This window comes from Polyodon spathula, chromosome 14 (genome assembly GCF_017654505.1).
Source record: "Polyodon spathula isolate WHYD16114869_AA chromosome 14, ASM1765450v1, whole genome shotgun sequence".
Taxonomy (NCBI): domain Eukaryota; kingdom Metazoa; phylum Chordata; class Actinopteri; order Acipenseriformes; family Polyodontidae; genus Polyodon; species Polyodon spathula.
Window position 1 is genome coordinate 29290183 of NC_054547.1, and position 24219 is coordinate 29314401.

Below are 24219 nucleotides of genomic sequence, written 5' to 3' on the forward strand. Positions count from 1 at the left end.
CCTATTCAAAGGAATCAAAAAATCATAATCTCTGTGGTATGTGGACCTGCACCACGTGTCATGTTTTACAGACACAGTTATTAAAATAAGCCTCACAAATTAAAAAAAAAAAAAACTGATAAAAAAAAGTTGCATGCAGCTGATTGGTGTTAACCTGAGTTTGCACTGTACAGCTGCTCTACTGTAGCTCATGAGGTTTATGAGTCATCAAGGGGGGCTAGCTTGTTACTGAATCAGGCCTATACAGTAGTTTGCTCTGCATACAAATACTAGAGCAGCATGTAAACAGAAATAGCTGTAAATTGATATGTTTTATTTTTTTAAAATTCAATTTTAAATGTATTGCACAAGTCTTCTATTCAATAGTAGATTATATGATGTGTTGATTTAGGATGTTGAGGGAAAAATAAGCATCTTTTTTTTAGACGAGAACTTTATCATCTCAGGTTGATAAATTAGATTAAAATGCATGTGCAAGACCTATTTAACTATTTAAAGTGCAGCATGCAGGATCTATCTTTTTGAATGCTCTCGTTTTTTGATGCATGAGATATTCACAAGCCATGTTTACTTTTACTTCTTTGTATAAAATATATTCTAGTGAAATCAAAATGTTTTGTCATTGCAATGCACTTTTTGATCTTCTACTCTGTTTTCTTTTTTTAATATATAAAATAAATAAAACAGTTTTGATGCCCAGATAAAACATTGTACTAAAACTTAAGTCTGGGGTTGTTAAATGAGTAACACTGTATGTATCCCAAAAACACAGACGAATGTATTTGTTTTTGCTTAATTATTATTTATTTATTTATTTATTTATTATTATTTAGGACCACCAACCTGCAATATTTTTGTTAGGCCTTTCTATTTTCCTTCTTTTAAAATTTGTATTCTTTGAAATGTGTTTCCATTTTAGGGAAATTTGCTCAAACTAATCTAGTTCTGAGGGACATTCACATTTTATATAAAAGACCATTGCATTTGTGGGTGTGCAAAAAAAAAGGGTAACATTTCTCATGGTTATGAAAGACCCAAAAATCTGTGTAAAACATACAGGCTATTGACCTATTTCAAGAGAGCAATATGCAGACCCCTTGGGAGGTTTAAAAAAAATAAAAATAAAAATCAGTGCAAATAACCTTCAACACTATATAGAAACATGTTTCTGAAAATGAGTATGAGTAAGGTAGAGTGCATAGAATTAAATATATTTCAGTGTAATGAATATGACTATGGGACATATTAAACTTGAATTCCAGTAACAGAATTTACACAAACGTTTCATTGTAAGTCAAAGTTTTTTGTGTCCAGACTTTAGCAATCTTTTTAGTACTATTGTGCATCCAAGGACTGCGTGTCTAAAGTTAAAGACATGTCCAATAACACTGGTGCCAATCTGTTTGGTGTCCTGGTGCTTTAATTGCATACATACAAACCATACGATATAATCATGTTTAAATGATGTGCTAATAATGCCCAAGGAGTACCTTTTCAAAATTCACACCAAATATATACTGCTGAAGATGCAGTACCCTTTTACTTCAACTGGAATAACTGCTAATACGAAGGTATATTTGCACTGCACTTTCTGCTAGCCTAGCATTCTCCAGAAAGGAAAAAAAAAAGTATAATATCATGTGGTAAAAAGCTGGTCATTTTAAGATGACAGGAGTAATGAGGTATTCTACCTACTCTATATGAAATATTTCAAAATAAAAATACTTGTCTAAACGTGTGTCCCCTGGGTTAATTATGTTGGCATGTTTTAATATCCCCATTTGCAGGATCTCATGTGTTTACAATGATACGTTTACAACATCATTTCATAAACTACCATTTGCTTCAAATCGGCCATCTATGCTGATTGTTTGGCGCATGCGTGGTACTGCAGCAAAGGGACAGCAGCCTCGTATATCCACCTGTCAGTCATGGCAGTGACACAGAGAGGTGGGGAAGAGGGTGTGTTGGCTTTCCTACTCTCTGAGTGACTGAGAGGCAGGCCTTGGGGGATTGCTGACCCTATAAGATAACGCTCTGTTGTTCCCTCAGCCTGCCCCTCTAAGACGAAATGAGCCAGCTGGAGGAAGCTTTGCAGCCGGACCGAGCACGGCCGGAGAAAAACGAGCACAAAAACAAACTAATTGAAAAGAAAAGAAAGAAAAGGAATTTTTAGTAGCGGGGAAAAACTTAGTCAGAACCCCGAGCAGTATGAGCAGGTTGAAGGAATGGGTGAGCACAGGAAGGAGACCTGGGCTGTGAGGATCGCGACAGTCGGGTTTACGCTGCCAAGGGCAGCACCTTTATTTCATAGTTTTATTTTCCCTTTTTCTTTCACCTTTTGTCATTCATTATTATTTCAGATCACCTGTGAATGCCTGTTTACCTGTGGGTATTTCTGTGTACCTGTCTACCATCGCTGGTATTCAGACCAGGACAACAGTGCCCTCGGCGGGCTGAAATAAATCACTGGAAAAATACAAAAATAAATAAATAAAATTGGGGACCTGTGCGGTGTTTGCAAATGAACTTCTCTGTCTCCCATGTCAGTGAATATCCACACCCTTCCACAGGCTTTTTTTTTTTTTTTTTTTTAAGAATCCTATTTAAGGTTGCTAATGGGTTTGAAAAAACAGAAAGGACAATCTATAGCCTTAGGAAGTAGTAAGTCATAATGATGTTCTGTTTTTAAGATGCAAAAAGTTTAATGACGGGAAAACTAAAGAACTGGTGCCCTAGTGTAGTTGCTACTATTTAATCAGTCTAGTTAACTACTTTCCATCCCCGTTAGTGAAAGGCCCAATAGGAACTCCCGGGTAAACGATTTGTTTCTTTTTGCCAAATAGTTTGAAAGTAATGCTAAATGATAAGGGCTCAGTGGAAATTAGGGTAAAATATAAAAACAGGACAGAATCAAAAAAGAAGTCAACAACTTTTAAAAATTATTATTTGAACTATCCCAATGCCACAAATAAGCAGCACCAGTGATTTTATTTGGTATTTTCCAGTTTTATGTATTAGGTTTTTTTGTTTTGTTTTTTTAATAATACTCATGATATGTAGCATATGGATCATACAGCAACCACAATGGATGTCACCACCATACTCAAGATACGTACACGTTCAAATACAGGGTTTGTATGAAGCAGTTCTTAGTTTGTTTTTTAAATATTTAAAAAAAAGTAAAAGAAAGCATTGTAACATTAATTCTGACCATTTGAGGACCCAGAACTTAACTAGATAAAAACTGTGAGACTGGCACAATTTTGTGTTAGCAAAAACAAAAACAAAAAAAATCACAAGAATTAATAACCTTAAATAAATAAAAACAGGTGAACAAAATTTCTATGAAAAAAAGTTTACATTTTAAATGACCATTGTCAAACTTTAGTGCATGTGCAGATTATAAAGCAAAGAAATAAAAAAGTAAACCATAAGTTACCCAGTATTTGTAGGTCATCAAGGGAAAATACAGCAAATTGATAATCAATCTCTCTCTCTGATTGTGACATCCACAATACAATACCCCCATGAATATCAACATTACTACAATTGTAACAAGGATGCCAAATAAATCAAGCACAAATAATCATCAGTACAGACAGGGAAACAAGAAAAGAGTCAGACATCATACATCTCTGGTCAGAATATGTTTCTTAAAGGGACTATGCCATTGAGGATGCTCAAAGGTACAGTACATCATTGGAACAGTTTTATTTTCAAAGTAGTATACAAATTGTGTGTAGTGTGGCCTTTAATATATAAAATATGTAATCATGTACCACTTGGGTGAGGGTTCATCGCAAATTAATTATTATTTATAATGGATTTCTCAATCATAAAAATTAATAAAAAAATATATTTAAAAACACATTATTACATTTAGATTATTTTATTTTCAGATTATTCTGTATGCAAAAGCTAACTAGCCGTTTAGTGCTTTTAAAAATATCCATCCACCCTGATAGCAAGCTTAGCATCAGAATGTGGCTGGGTGGGTTTGAGAGGAAGCTTACTGCATTAAATACTCCTAATTGACATTACTGATACAATGTATTTTTATTTGATAATACGATTTAAATCAGTGGTTTTCAAACCTTCTGCACTGGATTTCCCTCTTCAGGCATGCATCTTCAGCTACAGTACAGTATAGTTTATCATGTGCATTGCCTCTCATTAGGGTTCCTAATCTGTATATCCTGCGGTACACAAGCACACCATTCACTTTGGCTATCAGAAACGTCACAACAGCTGCCACAGTGTATCATAGCGACCATCACCAAATGACTGAAATCAAGTCCAGAGCAGATATAATATAGCAGATATATTGCAATAACTAACACTTTTTATATTATTAATAACTAGTACCATAAAAGAAGGAATCACCTAACACCAGAAAGAAAAACTGTTTAAAGTTTAGGTTTCAATATAGTAATACAACCCATACAGACCTATTGAAAAATCTGAATCTGAAACCAGACATTCACCGGTAACGTGTACATTTCAAAAATACATTAAAAATAAAATAATAAAAAAAGGTCAAGGTAAATGTGCATGGATATTTCATGTGCTTTTATGACTAGCTGATATTTTATATAATATAGTATTAATATAATATTAAAACAATATAGTTTTAATTGCACATTTGATGGATCAAGTGGATGTATCTACAGAGCTTTGGCACTCGTGTCGCTTCTAGTACGACAAACATGATGCAACATGAACGCTGAAATTGAGTGACCCTTGACATCGGTACAGGTCGTCTTCACACACAGGTTAAAAAAAAAAAAAACACACCCACACAAACAGGACTCTGTGTATATACGTGGTTCGGCACAGGGTGTTGATCAATACAAATATAACCAAGAACATTAAGGCTCCCTTTTTAGTTTAAAGAAAAGGTGTAGAAAAACACTGAAAAACAATAATGAAAGCTTCTGATATGTATGTTAACATGCTATTGCTGTTTTCCAGTAACCAGATTGCACACAGTTCCTATAAACCTCTGCTTCTGACAAATAAAATTAATGGATAAAAGGCCTTTCTCTCTTTTACCAGGCATCCATTTGCTGTGTTTTTTTAGCTTCTTTCTTTCGATAGGTTACTTGCAGAATTCAGTTTCTTCCCTTGTTCAGTCTTTAGATTCTTTTTCTTTTTTGCTGCTTCCAGTTGGCAAGAAGACTGTGGCTGTCTGTAGCCTTCTGAGAGGACTGCGGCCTAGCTGAGTATTTGGTGGTAAAAGTAAATGTAACCCAAGTCTTTGGGAGGTCTTTCTGACAGACACACTTTGTGGTCATTGTAGATTACCCATCTAAGGAAATACAGGGATTATGTTAGAATTTGTCGTGTTTGCATCAACCACATCAATCTTTGCATTTCAAACTTGTCGTGCTCTGTTTTACACCGTGTAAATATTCATTGCTTTTAAAAATTGGGGACGTAAATGTTACCTAGGTACTAAATTTGTCAAAGTAGTCAATAAAAAAACAATTACTTTCTTGTGTCTACTAATAGTGTATGGCTGAAATTGCTTTATTAGCTGTAACCTAGCTGATGTTATAAACCGACAGCATGCCCAAGAAAGGGTGACTTTGCTACAAAAGCCCATGATATCTCATACCTTCCCTCCTTTTTGATGTGACATACATAGCGGCCACACATTGTGGATGTTCCCATATGGCTAATGAAGGCAAACAGCTCGTATCCTGTAATACAAGAAGAGGTTTGATATTTTTTTTGTGTATTTATTTATACAGGAATTTAACCCATTGAGACCTAGATCTCATTTACAAGGGGGTCCTGTCAACAAACATATACAATAAAACAACACAATATCATGTGTGATGCTGACTTAGTCATTTTAGAAGTCATAAGCAAAGGACATTCACCCAAACAATTCTTAATCATAATGATGTACTGTGGGTTACTGGTCACCATATCCATTATCCATATTTAAAAGTATGCTGTTCAATATTGTTTGTATTTACATGTGAGTTCTGAAGGATCCAGTAGTGCACCTACATGCTCTGGTCTGTCCTGTTTAAAAAGTCATCCTCTGGTCCTCAATGTCCAATGTCCTCCAATAACAGGAAGGCTTGTTACCTCCAGGACCGGAATTGTACACCACTGTTGTACGCTCGTTACCAGACACACTTACCATATCAGTACAGAATACTGTTTTTCCACTCACAGGGAAGTTTACTTCACAAAATTCGTTTTAGCTGACGGATCATCACCCGTACAGTTTGTATAAAGACACAAACCAGTCGTTCTCAGTTGGAATCCCCAATAGTTCAGCTTTTGTTTCAACCAAAACCTACTATTGCTATTAATAAGTTTATATAAAACAAAAGTATGTTTCTGTACTCACTGCCAGGCCCGTCCCTAACCCGCGGTCCATTTGGCTCATTGTCGGCTGTGGCGTTGGTGTTGACACTGGCATTGGCATTGGCTTTGGCGTTGACATTGGCGTCGGCGCTGGCACTGATGTTGGCATTGCCCTCTGGATCAGCAATGTCTGAAGCTGCCTCACTCTCATCTTCACTGTCTGGGTGAGTAAAGATCCAGTCCAATGCATGCTCCAGATTGTTGTTCTAAAATAATCAATAAACATAGATATTATATGCATGTTACTCAAAAGGGCACAAGATATTCAGGGTTGTGGGGTACATCATTTGACAATAGCTGCTGCTAAATCTTTTATTTCTCATTCTCTCTCCCAACCTGCTCTTCACAAAATCACTGAGGCAAAAACTCCAGGAAGCTTAAAAGAAAACAACATTAACTGGCTGGGCAGTCTACCTGTGCTTAAAGGGAAACGTAAAACGTTTTCTAACCATAAACCATATATAATATACTTCACCGAGTCATTGATAAACAACAAAGGAACTGCCTTGTACACTACTGTATGCTATGTTATGTACAAATGTTATGTCCAATACTGTATGTGGATGAAAATTGGTCACGAAGGTAGTGCCTTCATGGTGAGCACCAAGCTACTGTTGCCGCCTACGTTTTTTTTAACTTTAGGGATACCGATAATATCCAGTAAGTAAAATATCTGCCAACCTCAGCTTTCAGCTTTAAGCACTATATCGCAATGTTAAGAGTTAAATCGTTTTTTTTTTTTTTAACTTTGAAAGTGAACATCCTTACAACAGATGGGTGTGTATAAATATTCAGCAGTTGAAACTGATTGGTTACTGTGTGTTGTCCATTCTTGCATCTGCCCAGTGAAAAGGAGCTGCTTTAGAGACCCACCGTTGCCTTCAGGCCCTGCAAGGCCTGGTACCTGGGAAAGCCCATGGATGTAAGGATGGCTACACTCTCCTCTGGAGGCTGGTTGTCAGCCATAGGAACCGATGCCGATGATGAAGAGTCAATCTCACTAAAACCAGAAACCACCAACGGCTCAGCAAAGTCTAAAGAAAGGAAATGCATACTTAATAAAGATCTTGTGAATGTCTATAATGGAAATGAAGTGTTTTTGATATCTACAGCCTTACAGCTACCTCAACAAAAATAATAATGATTTCCTCCCCTGTAATCATGTTTATAAGCCATGTTAGTCCCCAAGTCCTGCTTATTTCAGCTCAGATGTGACTAAGGTTCCAGTGTAGCTTATAATGGCTGAGGATTAACACCTGCAAATGTTAAATACACAGATGACTAATAATGCAAACATGGGAGGGTAAAATTACAGGCAAGGCTTTTATTTCTGCTCCAACAGAAAAAGATTCACATTTTTTTGCTGCTTTGGCATTGTTTGTTATGAAAATGTAAAATATTTACAATCAATATGGTGGTAATGCCAGGTCGGACTGCGAACAAAAAACTGTGTATATATAAATACAAACAAATCTATCTTTATTACAGTAGCAAGTCAATTATCCAAACTAATTGGGGCTGACACTAGTTTGTATAATTGATTTGTAAGGATAATTGAACAGGTATTAATAACAATTACTGTACCTTTAATAATGTATATAATAAAGTTAACATACACAAGTACTTAGTGCACAAGTATCTACTGATGATATAGTTAGTAATCTATTCTATCACATTAAGGATACCAAATTACAAAACTTTAGAAATCATTACATTAATGCTTTTAACACTTACAGTTAAGGTAATGAAATACTGTAATTAAAAGTACCACATACACCAAACTTTGAAAATTAATAAAGAATACAATTCAGTACAACCTTGATACATTACCGAACTTTAGGAATCATTAAAACTTCAAAAATTCAGTAAAATGTTTCTACACTTGCTGTTAAGGCATTGTAATAAGGTGCAGTTGAAATGAACAAAAAAAAAGTTCTTAGCTCCTTAATAACAAACAGGATCTCCAGCCTTTACTGACGAAATAAAAGAAGAATCAAGAACGAGGTGACAATTTTAATTTGCTTAACTGCAACAGTTTAAAGCACACAATGGTCCATCTAAGGATTTGGTGATCTCAATAATTCTGTAACTTTTATTTGTCTCAGTCTGCTGGTCCTTTTTTTGGCAGCTAAATCTTATATCCGATTCAGCAGCGGAAGCTGTGTGCGTAATACACCACATGTAATTCATCACGTGATTACAGATGCCTTCAGTTGATTAGACATTAGTATTTATTGGTATGTGTGGCTTGATATGTCCAACATGAATGGCTGACCCAACATCTCAATTCAGTTTAGTATTTTACTACACTGTTTTATAGTGTTTTATTATACGTTTTTATCCCATTGCCAAAAACCTTCTCAGAAAAATTGAAGATTGTTAAAAAAAAGGGAGGCACACACCACAAATACCCGAACTGGTGACTGACAGTGGCCCGAAAGAATGGTTGTTCTGTGAAAATGTGCTACATTTACTAAAATAAAAATAATACAATGGAAAGGTGAATGTGATAGTGATTTGATATACAGTGAGACACTGAGCATGTTGCATGAGTGTTGCATGAAAACAGACTCAGGGCACTTTGTGATGAAAACTGTCACTTAAGCCACAAATGATGTGGCCTACTTACCGGGCTCCTCCATGTGGGCTATAACCCAGTTGAAGGCCACTTCAGCCCCCATGTTTCCTGTGTAGTAAACCGCCTTGCGACAGGCTTCGAGGGGGAAGCCCATTTCAGCAAGCTGCATCACTGCAGACTCATCTATTTCTGGAGCTGCGTGGGGACAAAAACAAGTTAAGCGTCAAAATTGGACCTCAAGGAACTCATTCACAAGACTTTGGGCTCTATTTTAATGAGCTAAACATTACTTTAAAACCTAGTCCACATTGTTTTATTGCAGTAATTGATTAATAATAAATCACCCCTGAGGGAACAAAGCCAGAATAATATAAAGTTAAATTGGTGGATGCATTCAAATTTGCTACTGATTACACTGTTTAAATATAACCCTTTGTCTTGCATATATAGGTGGCTTAACTGCATGTGTTTTCTTCCAACTAGATTATGACTTTTTGTGATTTAGGAAATATTGTAGAGACACACCTTTGATTTCAGGTTGCAAAATTAATACACAAGCAAAATGGGGTTTGAAAAAGCAGCAATAAACTGCATTCAATAGCTCAAAAAGAGGAATCAAAACAAATACGTACAGTCCATGAAATTATTCATCAAATGATCTGGAATGGAAACAAAATACAAAACACAATCAGTGCATATATATGGTACAAATAGTAAAGTCATGGTGTGGAAATGAAAAAAAGCAATGCTTTTATGCAAACTGGCTGACTTAGCTCAGCTGGGGGGGGGGGGGGGGGGGGGGGGGGGGGGGGGGGGGGGGGGGGGGGGGGGGGTCCTCCAAAAATAAACCACAGAATGTGTTATTTTCCCTGCATGCTTATGACATGCTGAAACCTGTTAGCTTCGGCATGTATTAAAGCCATAATGAAATCCACAACTGCCGCAGATAAAAAGCTATAGCAGTGTCATCACACATAGTGGCGCAGAAATCACATCCATTGCATTGAAATTGTAAAGAAAATGTTTGGAGAGCAGATGGCCAAGGAACTGGCAAAAATACCAATGTCAAATGACACCATCAAACGACGGATCACTTTCAGCGCATTGATCGGCTTGCTATACAACTTAACGAATCCACAGACCTTTCTAAAACGCCCCATTTACTCGCCTATATTCGGAATGTGTGGAATAAAGACTTTGTTTTGCAAGGAGCTCAAGACCACAACAAAGTCAGATGATATTTTCAAACTGTTAGTCATTTCATCGGACAGCTCCCTCGGATCCACGTTCAGTAACATGCTGCTGGAGACATTTTGGTGCGAGTGCTCCGATGAATATAGCATTGCTTCTTCTTAACAGCTGAAAGTGCTGGTCCCATTCAGTACAACCTACGTATTCGATGAAAACAAAGTACCGAGTATATATATATATATATATATATATATATATATATATATATATATATAGGGATGGAAATAAGACTCCCCGTGGATAGCAGTTTCAGCCGTTCTTGGTTTTACTAGTATAAGTTTAATAAGACAAACCTGAACTTGTTCACACTGGGGCTAATCAAGCTTCTTGTAAAACCTGAAATGGGATAAACTCGTATACAACAGCAATAGGAGTCTTATTTCCATCCCTGTTGTGTGTTTATGTACAGGGAGGGGGGGGCTCAGAAGTCCTGATTTAGATGACCCTTACTCTAGTGTCTCAGTATATGTTTACGTGATTAGTTGGTGTGAAACAAAAAAGGGTCTGTTCTATATATCTCCCACTTCAAAAAAACTGAAAACAACGAAAGCATTTGTATGCTGCCTTTTGCCGTTTTTCCTTCTGTTTTTTTTTTTTTTTTTTTTCCCCCACAGCAGCACCCGGAGAAGCCTCGTCAATTCTGTTTCGGTGACAGACAAGGAGAAAAAAAGGATCAACAGCTTGCTGTCCATCATGACGATCATATTTGTCATGGTCTTTGGTCCTTATCATCTCATAATGTCTGTGACATTATTTATGAGTGTGAGTACAGAATGTTTATCTATTTGAAAGTTCCATTGGGATCACTCAGCCTGAGCAGTCACTGGAAAATCCTGTATACATCTGTTTGCAAAGATGCCAGGAAGGAGACTGTGGACTTTTTGTGGAGGCTGGTCAGTGTACTATGGAAGAGAAGGGCACTTGGAGCTGACCAGGAGGACACAACTTCTGTCCAGAGAGCGGCCAGTTTTCTACCCAGTGTGTGAGAATACTGGTAGAAGAAATGTAGATAAAAGCCGACAGCTAGGAAAAACCCATGGCATTTTTTATAAAATAAACAACTTCCTTGCAGGCCACTGGCCTCTGCGTGAAGACAAACAAATGTTGTGTTGATTGATTGGTTGCTTACCATTGCTTACCACTGATTAACAGGCACAGAGTGGGTGCTACAACCACCATACAAGGGGAAGAGGTTCACAAGAACCACGGAGATAAAGAGTACCAGCCTATTGTATAACAATGTATATTCCTTTTAGAGATGGAAAAAAAGAACCTTACACTTGGAAAGCTAGATCCGGTAATTTGTTTTGTACTTAAAACATATGTCTTTCCTCAAATACAGCGCTTACCTGAATTCAAAACCTGCATTGTACAGTGCGTGCGTTTTTTTTGTTTGTTTTGTTATTTCTTTACCAAACCAGCCTATTTTATTTTATAAGCAATGTACACAAGACACTGTACTGGATTGATTGTAGGCAAACTACTATATAAGCTCAATAAAAGAAAAAAATTAAAACATCCCATTATTTTTTTCTAGCCTGTTAAAAACCTAAGGATTGTGTGAAAACAGCTCCTTTACAGACAACCAATGGTACAATGCTGATGTGTTTCCGGCAGCATCATTATTTCCAGGCAAAGTTAGCAGCCAACTGATGGAACTGCTGGTTTGAATGTATCTGAAGACGGAAGTAAGTGTGTTGCTTTGCATTTTGGGAAACTCCTGGCTTGGGGGTTCAGGTAACCCACAGTACATCCAGACTTGTGATACACTAGGCTATTTAACTCTGTTGTCAAGTAAATAAAGTTTGAGACTTACCCCAAAGCGAGGTCCAAACTCCAAACAGGATAAAGGGTTAACCCCCTTTGCAGACCTCGTTTTATAGTTTTCACTTTGACTCTGATGAAGTAAATTTATCCTATAGTACCATATCTACACTATAGACTCACTGATACAGCAGGTATCAGGACAATACCTAAACCTCACTTAATTTCTGCATCATTCCTTGAAAACTGAATGTTTTTTATATTGGATAAGTCATTGGGAAACCAAAAAGGTCACGTCACATGATCATTACTTGCAAGTCACACTTCAGTGTATTAAAACCTAACTAAATGTGTAATGTAATAAAGAGAGGACAGCTGCATGAGGACTCCTCTTGGAAGAGGGCGGTACCTTTAGATTCCTCTGGAACAACAATGGGCGGAGCAATGTCTGGAAGCTCCTCCTCTTTTGGCTGTAACCCAGTGGCACGGAGGTGAGTGATGTCCAATAAGTCTGGCATGTCTATAGAAACGTCTGTGTACAGGACAGACAGGAGAACACATTTTGTAAATAAATGACTACAACTTTTTTTCAAGCAGATACATAAGAAAACATGATTGATTTCTGTCAAAATGTCAAGAAAACTAACAGCAAGAGAAGAAAATAAGTTTAAATAATTAGAGAAAAAACAGATTTAATATTCACAAATAACAGTTAGATAAAATTGTCAGTTAGACTGAAAAAGAACAAATACATCCAAAACAACTGCTTAAAGCAAACATTAATAAACAGAGCATAAAATAGTTAGATGTAAAGTCTCTTAGACCTCAGGTTCCCAATAGCAGATGGGTCTTTGAGGGAAATTCATTCTGGGAAACAAGTTAGAGGTGACCTTGTCCAAGGTGATATTCCAGAAATAAAATGTCTAAATGTTAATGAACTCTTTCATTACTGCAGACCTGTATACATGTCTAGGAAAGGAACACACACTAACAAACGCAGACTGCTATTTTAGTACAGGAAAGATAACCACTCAAAACTGCGGTCCAGTAGTCTAATGTATGTATGCCTATATATATATTATTTTCAGTATAACATAATCAAATTACTTAGATATCCTAGGGCTATCTTTCAGTATAGTTACTTCATGCTGTAAAGCGTTCAGAGCTCTTTATGCATTGGGAAGTTAAACAGTGGAATGTGAATAGCAGCTGAGCAGTTTGGAGCTATCATTCTATGGATTGATAATGCCCCTTAGTGGGCACATGTGGCATTACCTACAAATGAACAGGAGTCTACTGCACTGCTGTAACCAAATTCAGCATCTGCACCTGTAGAAAATGTGATCATTCTGTACACTCTCCTCTCTTTGCAGTCAGGTTCTTCTGTATTATTTGATATTTCTGTACCGATTCTTTTAAAGGCCCGGTTTACATTTTAACCTGTAGGAACTCTCCTGTTTAACTTTACATGAAAAAGAAAGGAGCAGGAAAGCCCTCTGTTCCTTATTCAGTTTGAATCACTCACACTATTCTATGTTTTTTTCAGTGTGTTTGGCTTGCCTGTTTTTTGTGGAGAGAACACAGAGGTGAACAGTCCTTTTGTTTTGGTTTCAGACTACATTTGAGGCCTAGTGAGGTCACCCTACTCTACTAATAGCCAACACTTACCTAATTTCTTAGGCACCCAGTCCAACCCAAAGGTAAACTTCTTTATCTGTATAACCAGGTATTCAGGAAATGATTTAAAGCGAGATGTTCTGTGAAACAAAAAAATAATCATTTGAATGCCTCATACATAGCCGGTTGAAGGCGGGTTTGACTACTAAACACAGAAGGACATTCTCTTACTTGACCCCGGCGGACTTGGCCTGCAGAGCACTGCTCCAGAAGTCGTCCACGTTCTCCGGCTCTGTGTAGGCCTGCAAACAGGCGCTGAACGGAATCCTGGCCCGGACCGCTGGCGGGGGCGCTCTCCTGCTCGCTTCAGCCTCCTGACGTTTCACTTCATAAGCTATCAATTCATCTGTGTAGCAAAATCATTATTTTAATACCAGTTTGTAATACGCTCCTTTTATCCACTGAGCAGCTAGGCTGCAACTCACACTGTCCCTTTCATTAACATCATATAGTCTGCCTGTACATCAAGAAAAAGTTGGTTGGACTGTAGTAGCAGATCATGTCAGGGTACACCTAGCTCTGATAGGGAGGAGCCACCTCTTCCATACTGCTGCAGTAATACCAACACTTACACTTCTAAGGCACTAGCCAAAATGTTTTCTACGTGCCTTGCTTATAAAATGGCTCAGAAGAACTGAACGATCTGGTAAGTATTTCAATCCATGGCATTGACTCGGTACAACCATTCTGGATGCCATTAGCCTAATCACTCTCTACCAATCTGTGAAGTGTAAGCACAATTGGTTGATGGGGACTGCGTTGTGCCTCCCAGCAGGAGTGGGTTGTCTCTTGCGTGTGTTATTGCCTACTAAGCTTCCATATTTACCCTTGTTTACTGCGGCTTCCATGGGCGCAGGAAGTTGCATGATGTGGTCAGCACGCTGTGTGTACCGGACCATTCTGGACTGACAGCACTGGGTTCGTTCTTCCACCAGGAATCGGAACACATCACTGGGATTCTCTGAGCCTTCGCTGTTTCTCTAGAATGGCACAAAAAATATATTCATTACATTACTTTTAGGATACATCTGCAAGATGCCTATGTGCAGACACTGTAAATATATAAGAGAGTCTCACAAACAGTGCAGTGTAAGTAGTGCATTGTTAGCACCATCTTCTATCAAAAAGACAATAAAAGGGGTCAAACGCTTATATTTTATTATTATTAAAGATTATGACCCCACTTGACCCCAAATAGATTACTGCACGCAGTACTGAAAAGACATCAGAAGACTGCCATCAGCATGGGTACTTCAGTAAATGACAGGTCCCAACTTAATCATTTCTTATGTCAAGAAAACAACAGAACGTACCTTTTCTGGGAGAGTCCCGTGATTACTGCAGGCCTAAAAACAACATTTCATTTCAAGAATCCAGTGTGCTTTCCACCAAACTCTAATTAAAGATCTAGCCAGCAAACAACTTTCTAAAATTAGGCTGCCTTCCATTATAAAGAGGCTGCTGAACCATCTATAAATGGCAACTGCAAAAAACATTCTGGAACTAAGTTGCGAAAGTAGACTGTTGAGTACACAGGTGTTGAGACCAAGTGACAAACACAGACACAGAACTGGACAGCATCCAGGCTTTAATTGAATCTGTACAGTGTTAAAATATCAGTACTTGTAATTACTGATAATATAAAAGGGTATTTGGACACTGTATAAAGTGTTAATAAATGTTGGTCTCACAGAGATTCCCAAATTGAGGTCTGCGAGATGGTTTCAGAAGGGGTCACAGAACACAGGCCTATGTGTTTCCCATCTTAATGGCAGCTCATGTATTATCATTCATCTTCCTCTAACAGCATGTACATATACCCAACATTGCGACAGGGGGTTCTTAGTTAGAATGGCTAATTTAATGAGGTGTGAGTCAAGAAAACTGGGAATTCCTGCCTTTGCTTGTAGTACCCATAAAAATAGTGATAAAGTACAGATAAGCACGGTAAAGTGTGGTTAAACCCACGGTAAAACCTGTCCAAATTCATCTTGGTGTGTTACACGTTTCAATTTGTTTTGATGGATGGGCTCAGTTGTTTATATATTCATTCAACATTATTCTACTATTTCATATTTGAAGTAGACACATTTACATAATAAAATACAAACATAGCAAGCCTGTAAACCATACAGATCATTTGCCAGGACTGTGTCCAAAATACATTAGAAAACAAAAAAATGAATGCTGTGAGATGTCGGACTCAGTCTACCAACACTCCAGTTCTATCACACAGGAATCCTTTGACTGGAGATTGAATGCTAATGATAATGGATATTACCCAGGTAAGAAATAATAAAGGTATACCCTCCTGGATACACCTTCAGTACATGTAGTTTGTGAGACACAGTGCAGCACGCACCTCCACCTGGTTTATCAAATGAAGGAAGAACTCCTGTGCGTCTTGCTGTCTGCTGGAAGAGAACTCCGGGTGGCCTTTACTTGTCAAGGCTTTGAACATCTTTAGGGAAATCCCTTTCTGCTGGTGCTGTAACATGGGGGGCAATTGAAACACCCAATCACTGACGTGTTATATTAACTGAGAGTGGAATGCAGAAACACACTCAGTACTTGTTGGGTGGATATTAGTTTCCAGCTTTTTCAGAGTGATGTGAATAGCATGCAGTAGCAGGCATGGGAGAGCAGATTAATAACCAACTGAATGGCTCAAATATGTTTCATTCACACATGCACAAAGTCACGGAAAAAAAACAAAACAGGTATGTGACATAGTATAAATATAGGATGTAGAAGGATCTTTCCATAGTATATAACATGTACAATGACTGTCAACAGGCTCTAAATGCAAGTGAAACAAACTATTGATAGTATTGATTATTGATATTATTTTACATAGAATCACCCCACACTAACTTGCATGGACTTCCAAAACTGAAGTAAACTTCTCTGTAAATATGCTAGTTAATAATATGAATCAGAGGGAAACGTAATCCCCATGACAACAGTAAAATACTTTGAAATGAACCCGCATCTGACATTTACACACATAAACATGCCAAGGCGGGGGGGCTGTTGCTAAGTGCCATAAATTAAAAAAATAGATAATTATTTTTCTAATAGCCCAGCTCAAACAGATTAAAATTACATTTGATGACGCACATGCCTTATTAGCAACCAAACAACTTCACAACCTTTTTCCACTGCTGTTTATTTATAGCAGGTGACACGCTAAATAGCTTCTGATAACAACAACCCCAGTGGCAGCATGTTCTCATTATAGCTGCTATCAGCCAGTGGTTACCCTCTCCTGACCTTTTTCTGACAATTAATCAAATAAAATTCACTGCTCTGTCCTCCTCACTCACATTAATAGCTCAAGCTGTAAAATGTTAAGATCCAAGCAATAAGGCCAAGTTTCAGTGGGTCTGAAGCCTCCCGGCTGTATTCAAAGGAACTTCTGCACCGATTTAGACAAGCTGAGAAAACGCTTGCCTGCCTATAGCTTTGCCCCACTAGTCCCTCTTGGAGTCAGCTGTGAGGGTTTTTCCATGTAAAGCAACAGACAGCTGCCAGGGTTCTAGAAGGTTGTTACTAGGTGACAATCCTCCCCTTGAAGCATTCTGCCACAGCACAGAGAGCAAATGAGACTGTTTAAATGAATACACACTACCAGTGCTGTACTATACACTGTAATAACTGTATATTAACGATATATGGTGGTGAAGTGTATATTGATTAACCTACTGCAAATGTGCCAGTCTACTAGGAAAACTATACAGGGCTAAATACATTGCAGTATAATACATTTTTGTGAACCCTGTAATGCAGTCTAGTGCAGTAACACTTTTTGATTGTTATGGGTATTTTGCAGTGGCACAGCAAAGTTTCTTACCGTTCGAAATACTTTTTGCCCTGTTCACTGTCAAAATTCAGTTACACTTCCAGAATGTTGGCACATTACAGAATTTTGACATGTTTTTTGACACTCTGCTAGTGGTGTGTTGACAGCCAATCAGAATGCAATTAAGTTTTACCACAGTGTAACCACAATCTGTCCATCATTGTAACAAAGTTAAAAATCACATGACTTGACAAGCCAAGCATCAGTTAACTTTTAAAAGTAACCTGCAGACATTCGCTAAGAGCACAGTACTTTGCAATTGTCAAGCCAATCCAGCAAGCATCAGTGGTGTCACTAAACCTTCTTTTTTTTTTTTAATTAATGAATCACACATGTGCCTATTGAAAAGTCTGCAACGGGTCTGGGCCTCAGAAATGCCTATTAAATAAAAATGTTTCTTGTGACGCCACTGGCACAAACACAAACAGGGTGCAGCGTGATATCTAGGCCTACAAAATATGAAATGACACTTAACAGCAAAAACAATACCTGAGGGATAGGAGTTTACCATAATTTACTGTACGTTCCAAAAAACACTTAAAACACTTAAACAGTGTTATTTTCATTAATAACACTGTTTAAGTCCAACAGAAAGACAGGATCTTGACATGATTCAAAGATCATTTCATATCAAAATGTATTTATTGTGCACCATTCATTTAACTTCTTAATATGGCCACCTTTCAACTGCGGCGATCCTTCAGGTCGGATGTGGATTTACAACTGCAGCATTTCAAAGAGCTTAAGCGACTTTATGGTCTCCTTCTATATTTCTACAGGCATTTGATTTAATCCTAGCAAGAGTAACCTTATATATTACTTTCTGCTGTTTAAATGCACTGGAGTTTGCCAGTTCTCTTGGGAGCTGCAGGATTAAGTGTTTGTGGCTAAAAACAAAGCCATAAATCGCTGTTATGATTGATATAAACAGAGCTCTCACATTCTTGGATTTAATGTTGTTTCTTGTGTTATGTGAGAATCACAGACTTACTATAAACTTAATGAATTGTCATCTCGGTTAAGCCTAGATATCACACTGTCATGCTCAGTCAAATACCTTGTGTTCTTCTTTCATCACCTGTTCAATGAGCTCTGACTTAATTGGTGGTTTGGAGTACTGGCCTGAAAGAAGACCATGGCCCAGCTTGGCCCTGCAGAGAAAGACAGCCGTGAGGATGTGAGACTCCACACCGACTGTACCATTCCCATTTCAGTGCTGTTTCAGCATGGTTCAACCCCACAAACTGAAACCTTTCAATTGTGCTGGAATTCAACAAGGCACACTTTTTTATTTTATTGAATTACAAAGTACTGTAAACGCTGTCCAGAGGATGAAATGTACCATGGTATGATGATGTGTGCCCTGATGGCTATAATGAATCTGTATTAATCCCAGCATTCCTCATAAACAGGGCCTTGTTTTTTAACCTGTAATTTAGTCTTCCAACCACACGATGTCGATATAGCCTCCACAGCAAGCCACGAAATGAGCAATCATTAAAGAAATCATCTCATTACATTACTTTAACCATTTGAATTGCTCATCCCATTAGTACGTAATAGCAGCTGAATAAACACAACACTGTAGATGGCTAGTGACATTTATTTAACACCCCAGTTTTTTAAATATTACTTCAACTTTGTAGAAAGTTTTAACACACTGTTTGTTTACACTGGCATCTCTGCTGTGCAACTCCTTTGCCAGTGCTTGGTATGTATTTATTAATTCTGCAACTTTATTACACGTTTGATGAACTGTAAAGTTACTACTTTCAAACCACTGTATCAGATCCACTAGTCCCTTACCATGTGTACAATTAGGGAGAGTTGAGACACCAGGTGGATATTCCTGTGTGCAATCTCTCAAAGAAATGCTTTTTGATTTTGTAGTGCATCCTTTTTTTCTAAAACTGCAAGTCTCAGAGTAAGCTTTTTCTTTAAAAGCATCAGTTTCTAGAATGACCATAACTGTCTCTCATAATTAGGAGGTATTTTCTACTTATCCAGAATAAAATATGTTGATTCCTTAATTATTCTTTCAGTTTAGCTGGAGTGGCTAGACGGGCATCTGGAGGTTTAGGACTGAATTGCAGGTTAGCCCTGTCATTTTAATTCTCTCGTGAGTTTTGCAGGGCCCTACTCATAAACAAAGCTGTAAACCAACACTTACATCTGTGTGTTGAAATCCTGTGTGGGATCGAGAGGTGAATAGTCAAAAATCCGCTGGAGATTGCCAACATACCTGCAAAATCATGAGGAGAATGGACTTTATTTAATTTATCACATTTATCATTTATCATTTATCAATTTATTCCTATCATTATCACAAAAAAGCCTGTAATAGTATTTCCAATTGTTACTTGTGAGTTAACAGTAATTCTTCAATAAGAAACTTTTAGGACTTTTTTTCTCCTTTCAAAAAATAGGAGTCAATTCAAAAATGGAGGAAACGCTTTTGGTGATATGTCCCTGGGCTTCATCTGATCAACCTATACCCAATGGAGACAAGTCAAAGCTGGATTTAAAGCGCTTTGCAGCTCTGGGCAAAGCCACCTGAGAGAGTAATCCCAGGATAACCTTTTTTTTCTGCCACACTCACGCTCGCTGGAATTCAGGGATGCTGAAGAGGACTTGCATGGTGGTTCCGAGGTAGCAGCTGTTCCCCAGGTTCTTGATACCAGTGTAACCGGAGCCATACACAGGTTTGAGCTTCAACCCTGATTCCTGGATCACCTCCCACTCACTGATCCGCGGGCTGACATCAGTGTCTGTGAAGCCGTTCTCTGTCTGCACAGAAAAGAGCAACAGAGTTTATCCACAATGAATCCAGATATTGAATTAGATATTGATGCAGATTGTGGGCTGTTATTAATTTTAAACATGTGTTATCGGAATATATTCGTCTGCAGTACTTCCATGCTCATTTTTGGTCGACTTCAACGGCCATCTCTACAAGGATTTCTGGTTAAAAAAAATATTAAAAGTAAGCACAAAGTTCCTAAAAAAAACAAAAAAAAGGTTATTTACCTTTTGAATTTGAAGCATATCAATCCCAAAGTGTGCCAAGTGTTCTGCTAAATGTGGGTCAAGTACTGCCTCCTCTTCATCAAACGAATACACGTCTATAAAGAAAATACCAGCACATGGTTTAATCAACCATGTACTTTTAAAGCAAGTCCTATTATGCTGACACTTCTCTGCAATCCCTTCATCAGTGTACACTAACAATTTGGCTGATGAAGGCATTAGCTGAAATGTTTGTCTACAGTCTGTAGTCTCTAATAAGCCTGACCTCAAGAGTTTATGCGATTTATGGGTGATACAATACTGGTGCAGTGGTTTTCAACTCTAATCCTCCAGTGCCCCTAAGGGTTCCAGATTTATGTTTTACACCAGTTCTTTTATTTTTTTTTAACTTCTAGTCTGGTAATCTGTAGTCAGTTAATGAACAGAAGACTCTCCAGCAATCACTGCAGTTACTGTAAACACTGTTTAAAGTCCCAGAGGCTGTCTGTAAGTTGAAAACAAAACAACAAAACAAAACAAAAACCTGGACCATTGGGGTTACTCAAGGACCAGGGTTGAAACCCTCTGCTTTACTGTGCCCATGCTAGCTTCTTAACCAGGTCCACATTTTCCTAAAAGTCATTTTATAAGCTATGAATCAAGAGATGAACACATATAAACTACTAACTGTTAGAAGTAAACTGGTTAGACAGAGCTTTGAATTCAACTTAAAAAAAAAAAGTCTAAATGCATTGTAATAAAAAATGTAATACTTGTTGCAGTCTATAAATTGTAATGTGGATTAGTTTTAGACTACCTAATAGGTAAAGAAATTACAAGCAGAGAAAGGGTGCTCATTCAAACAGAATCTTTGGAAGAATAATTGTATAAAAGGACACAAAAGGTAAGTTCTTTAAGTTCCTAATTGGCTGGTTTTATGATTTTTTCATTGACTTAATCCTCAAGTGTTGTCTGAAGCCCTGATTTCAAGTCATGTATCGGATACATGCAGTACCGACCTGCTCCATCGGGGGTGATGGTTCCCAGTTTGACAGCCAGGGGGTAGTTTGTTTCCCGGTAGTGCTCCACAGCGTGCCCGTTTCCTCCTTTGCCGTCAAAGAACCACTTCCCACACAGGACGGAGCCGTCCGTCAGGTTCACCCACAGGTTCTCCCGAAGCTCGCACTTGGAGCATTTCCAGCCACTGCAAGGTGGCACCATTGAGGGGGCGAGAAACAGACACGCTTTTCATCAGATTTCACTCTGTTGCAGATCAGGTGAAACTGGGCACCTTTTTGACCTCATACTGGTGATGTGAAATTAAACACAGGGACAAAGACTGTATTTTTTAGAACCAGCTTCTTTTTATTGCTCCTATGTTATTAAGTGTCCAGCAGTTCTTATTAGCTAGTAAATTCCAGAAAAGTAACAATAAAGGGAATGGCTGTGGCACCTTGAATAAGCACGTCAGTCTTAATAAACCACCACTGTTCAGTCCCATCAGTGAGCCGAGAACACATATAATTTAACATTCGGTTATTCTGTTAACAATGAAAAAAGTCAATCAATAGTCACTTTAGTAACAACTTAGGGGTACATGAACTAAGATGAGCCAGTCGCAGGCAAACACACCACAATTTGCTTTGTCGTATGTACTAAGAGAAAAAATGTTAATGAAAAGATCCGCAATGTACTAATTTCAATATTTGTTGCGTCTTCTTAGCGAGATCTCTAGCAACAAGTGCGATTGTCGTGCGACATTGTTCAAATAAATAGTGGGAGTTGAGTTGTGGTTTGCTGCAGCAGAGGATGCCCGAAGGATAACGTTTATACATGCGAGGGTGCAACAATCAAAATAACACTGTTTTTTTTTAAATGTAAACGTTATCTCTACAATGCACTCTGTTCTGTATATATACAAGGTAGTTATACTGCATCATTAAGGTCTCTCCCAGGCAGAAATTTCAAGGCAGACAGGGGTTTCCAGATGTGCTGTCCAAGCTCTTTTGAAGAAGCACAAAGAAACGGGCAACGTTGAGGACCGTAGACGCAGTGGTCGGCCAAGGAAACTTACTGCAACAGATGAAAGACACAGCATGCTTACTTCCCTTCGCAATCGGAAGATGTCCAGCAATGCCATCAGCTCAGAATTGGCAGAAAACAGTGGGCCCATGGTACACCCATCTAATGTCCGGAGAAGTCTGGTCAGAAGTGGCCTTCACAAAAGACTTACGGCCAAAAAGCCATACCTCCGAAGTGGAAACAAGGCCAAGAGACTCAACTATGCACCAAAACACAGGAACTGGGCTGCAGAAAAATGGCAGTAGTTGCTCTGGACTGATGAGTCAAAATTTGAAATATTTGGCTGTAGCAGAAGGCAGTCTGTTTGCCGAAGGGCTGGACAGCGGTACACGAAAGAGTGTCTGCAGGCAACAGTGAAGCATGGTGGAGATTCCTTGCAAGTTTGGGGCTGCATTTCTGCAAGTGTTGAGTGGGGGATTCGGTCAGAATTAATGGTCTCCTCAATGCTGAGAAGTACAGGCAGATACTTATCCATCATGCAATACTATCAGGGAGGCATCTGATTGGCCCCAAATTTATTCTGCAGCATGACAACGACCCCAAACATACAGCGAAAGTCATTAAGAACTATCTTCAGCGTAAAGAAGAACAAGGAGTCCTGGAAATGATGGTATGGCCCCCACAGAGACCTGATCTCAACATCATCGAGTCTGTCTGAGATTACATGAAGAGAGAGAAGCAACTGAGGCTGCCTAAATCCACAGAAGAACTGTGGTTAGTTCTCCAAGATGTTTGGGCCAACCTACCTGCAGAGTTCCTTCAAAAACTGTGTGCACGTGTACCTAGAAGAATTGATGCCGTTTTGAAGGCAAAGGGTGGTCACACCAAATATTGATTTGATGTAGACTTTTCTTCTGTTCACTCACTTTGCATTTTGTTAATTGATAAATATAAACTATTAACATGTCTATTTTTGAAAGCATTCTTACTTTACAGCATTTTTTCACACCTGCCTAAAACTTTTGCACAGTACTATATATATATATATATATATATATATATATATATATATATATATATATATATATATATATAAAATGAAAGGCAGTTTAATCCTATCAGATTCTATAGTGGGGCCCCAACCTTCACCCCCAAAAAGCTTTTCATAAACATACAGCAGCCCCTCGCTAAACCGGACAGGTCTGTCCGACATAAGGAGGTGTTGGGTTTAAAAACAATACAATAAAATCGCACACACATACATTTACAGTTCTCGGTGTATTTTAAATATAAATGATTCCACTGAAATAACAGTAACGTGTTTTGGGTAGGCTACACATTACATTATGTAAACATACAAATCTGTACAGTAGGCCTGTACAGTATACAATACAGTAGTAAAATCAAATGAACACCTGGCACACTTTTTTGCACTTTATCCTACTGGTAACACAAACTAAATCACGCTGCTGCACCGTACACATTGGCGTACAATGCGAATAAAAGATTATTTTAAATTGAAACTAAATGATTTCAGGTTGTTTTTTTTAAATTTAATTTTAATTATTATTATTTTTAACGTGGCCTACTTAGTAGCCTAGACTTAGTGGTCCTCAAAGTCGTGCCTGCGAAGCAAGGCCATCGTGCCCGCGGCAGTTGTGCTTAAATTATG

At 38.2% G+C, this 24219-nt stretch overlaps 1 protein-coding gene across 2 annotated transcripts in view; it reads right to left on the reverse strand.

Annotated features, from left to right (window-relative positions):
• Positions 1-2942: 2942 nt before the first annotated feature.
• Positions 2943-24219, reverse strand: part of LOC121326866 (ubiquitin carboxyl-terminal hydrolase 13-like) — a 33588-nt gene continuing 12311 nt past the window's right edge. Inside the window, exons 6-21 of one of the 2 annotated variants that reach the window (XM_041270454.1) lie at positions 21545-21729; positions 20547-20641; positions 20119-20306; positions 19690-19761; positions 18598-18670; positions 16020-16145; positions 14484-14637; positions 13829-14003; positions 13649-13737; positions 12390-12512; positions 9598-9624; positions 9017-9160; positions 7261-7421; positions 6371-6593; positions 5621-5705; positions 2943-5311 (exon numbers count right to left, since the gene is read on the reverse strand). In XM_041270454.1, coding sequence (XP_041126388.1) covers positions 5218-5311; positions 5621-5705; positions 6371-6593; positions 7261-7421; positions 9017-9160; positions 9598-9624; positions 12390-12512; positions 13649-13737; positions 13829-14003; positions 14484-14637; positions 16020-16145; positions 18598-18670; positions 19690-19761; positions 20119-20306; positions 20547-20641; positions 21545-21729 — 2014 coding nt within the window. In that variant the 3' untranslated portion in view covers positions 2943-5217. Of the gene's footprint in view, positions 5312-5620; positions 5706-6370; positions 6594-7260; positions 7422-9016; positions 9161-9597; positions 9625-12389; positions 12513-13648; positions 13738-13828; positions 14004-14483; positions 14638-16019; positions 16146-18576; positions 18671-19689; positions 19762-20118; positions 20307-20546; positions 20642-21544; positions 21730-24219 lie in introns of both variants that reach the window. The other variant, XM_041270453.1, reaches the window with a different exon arrangement.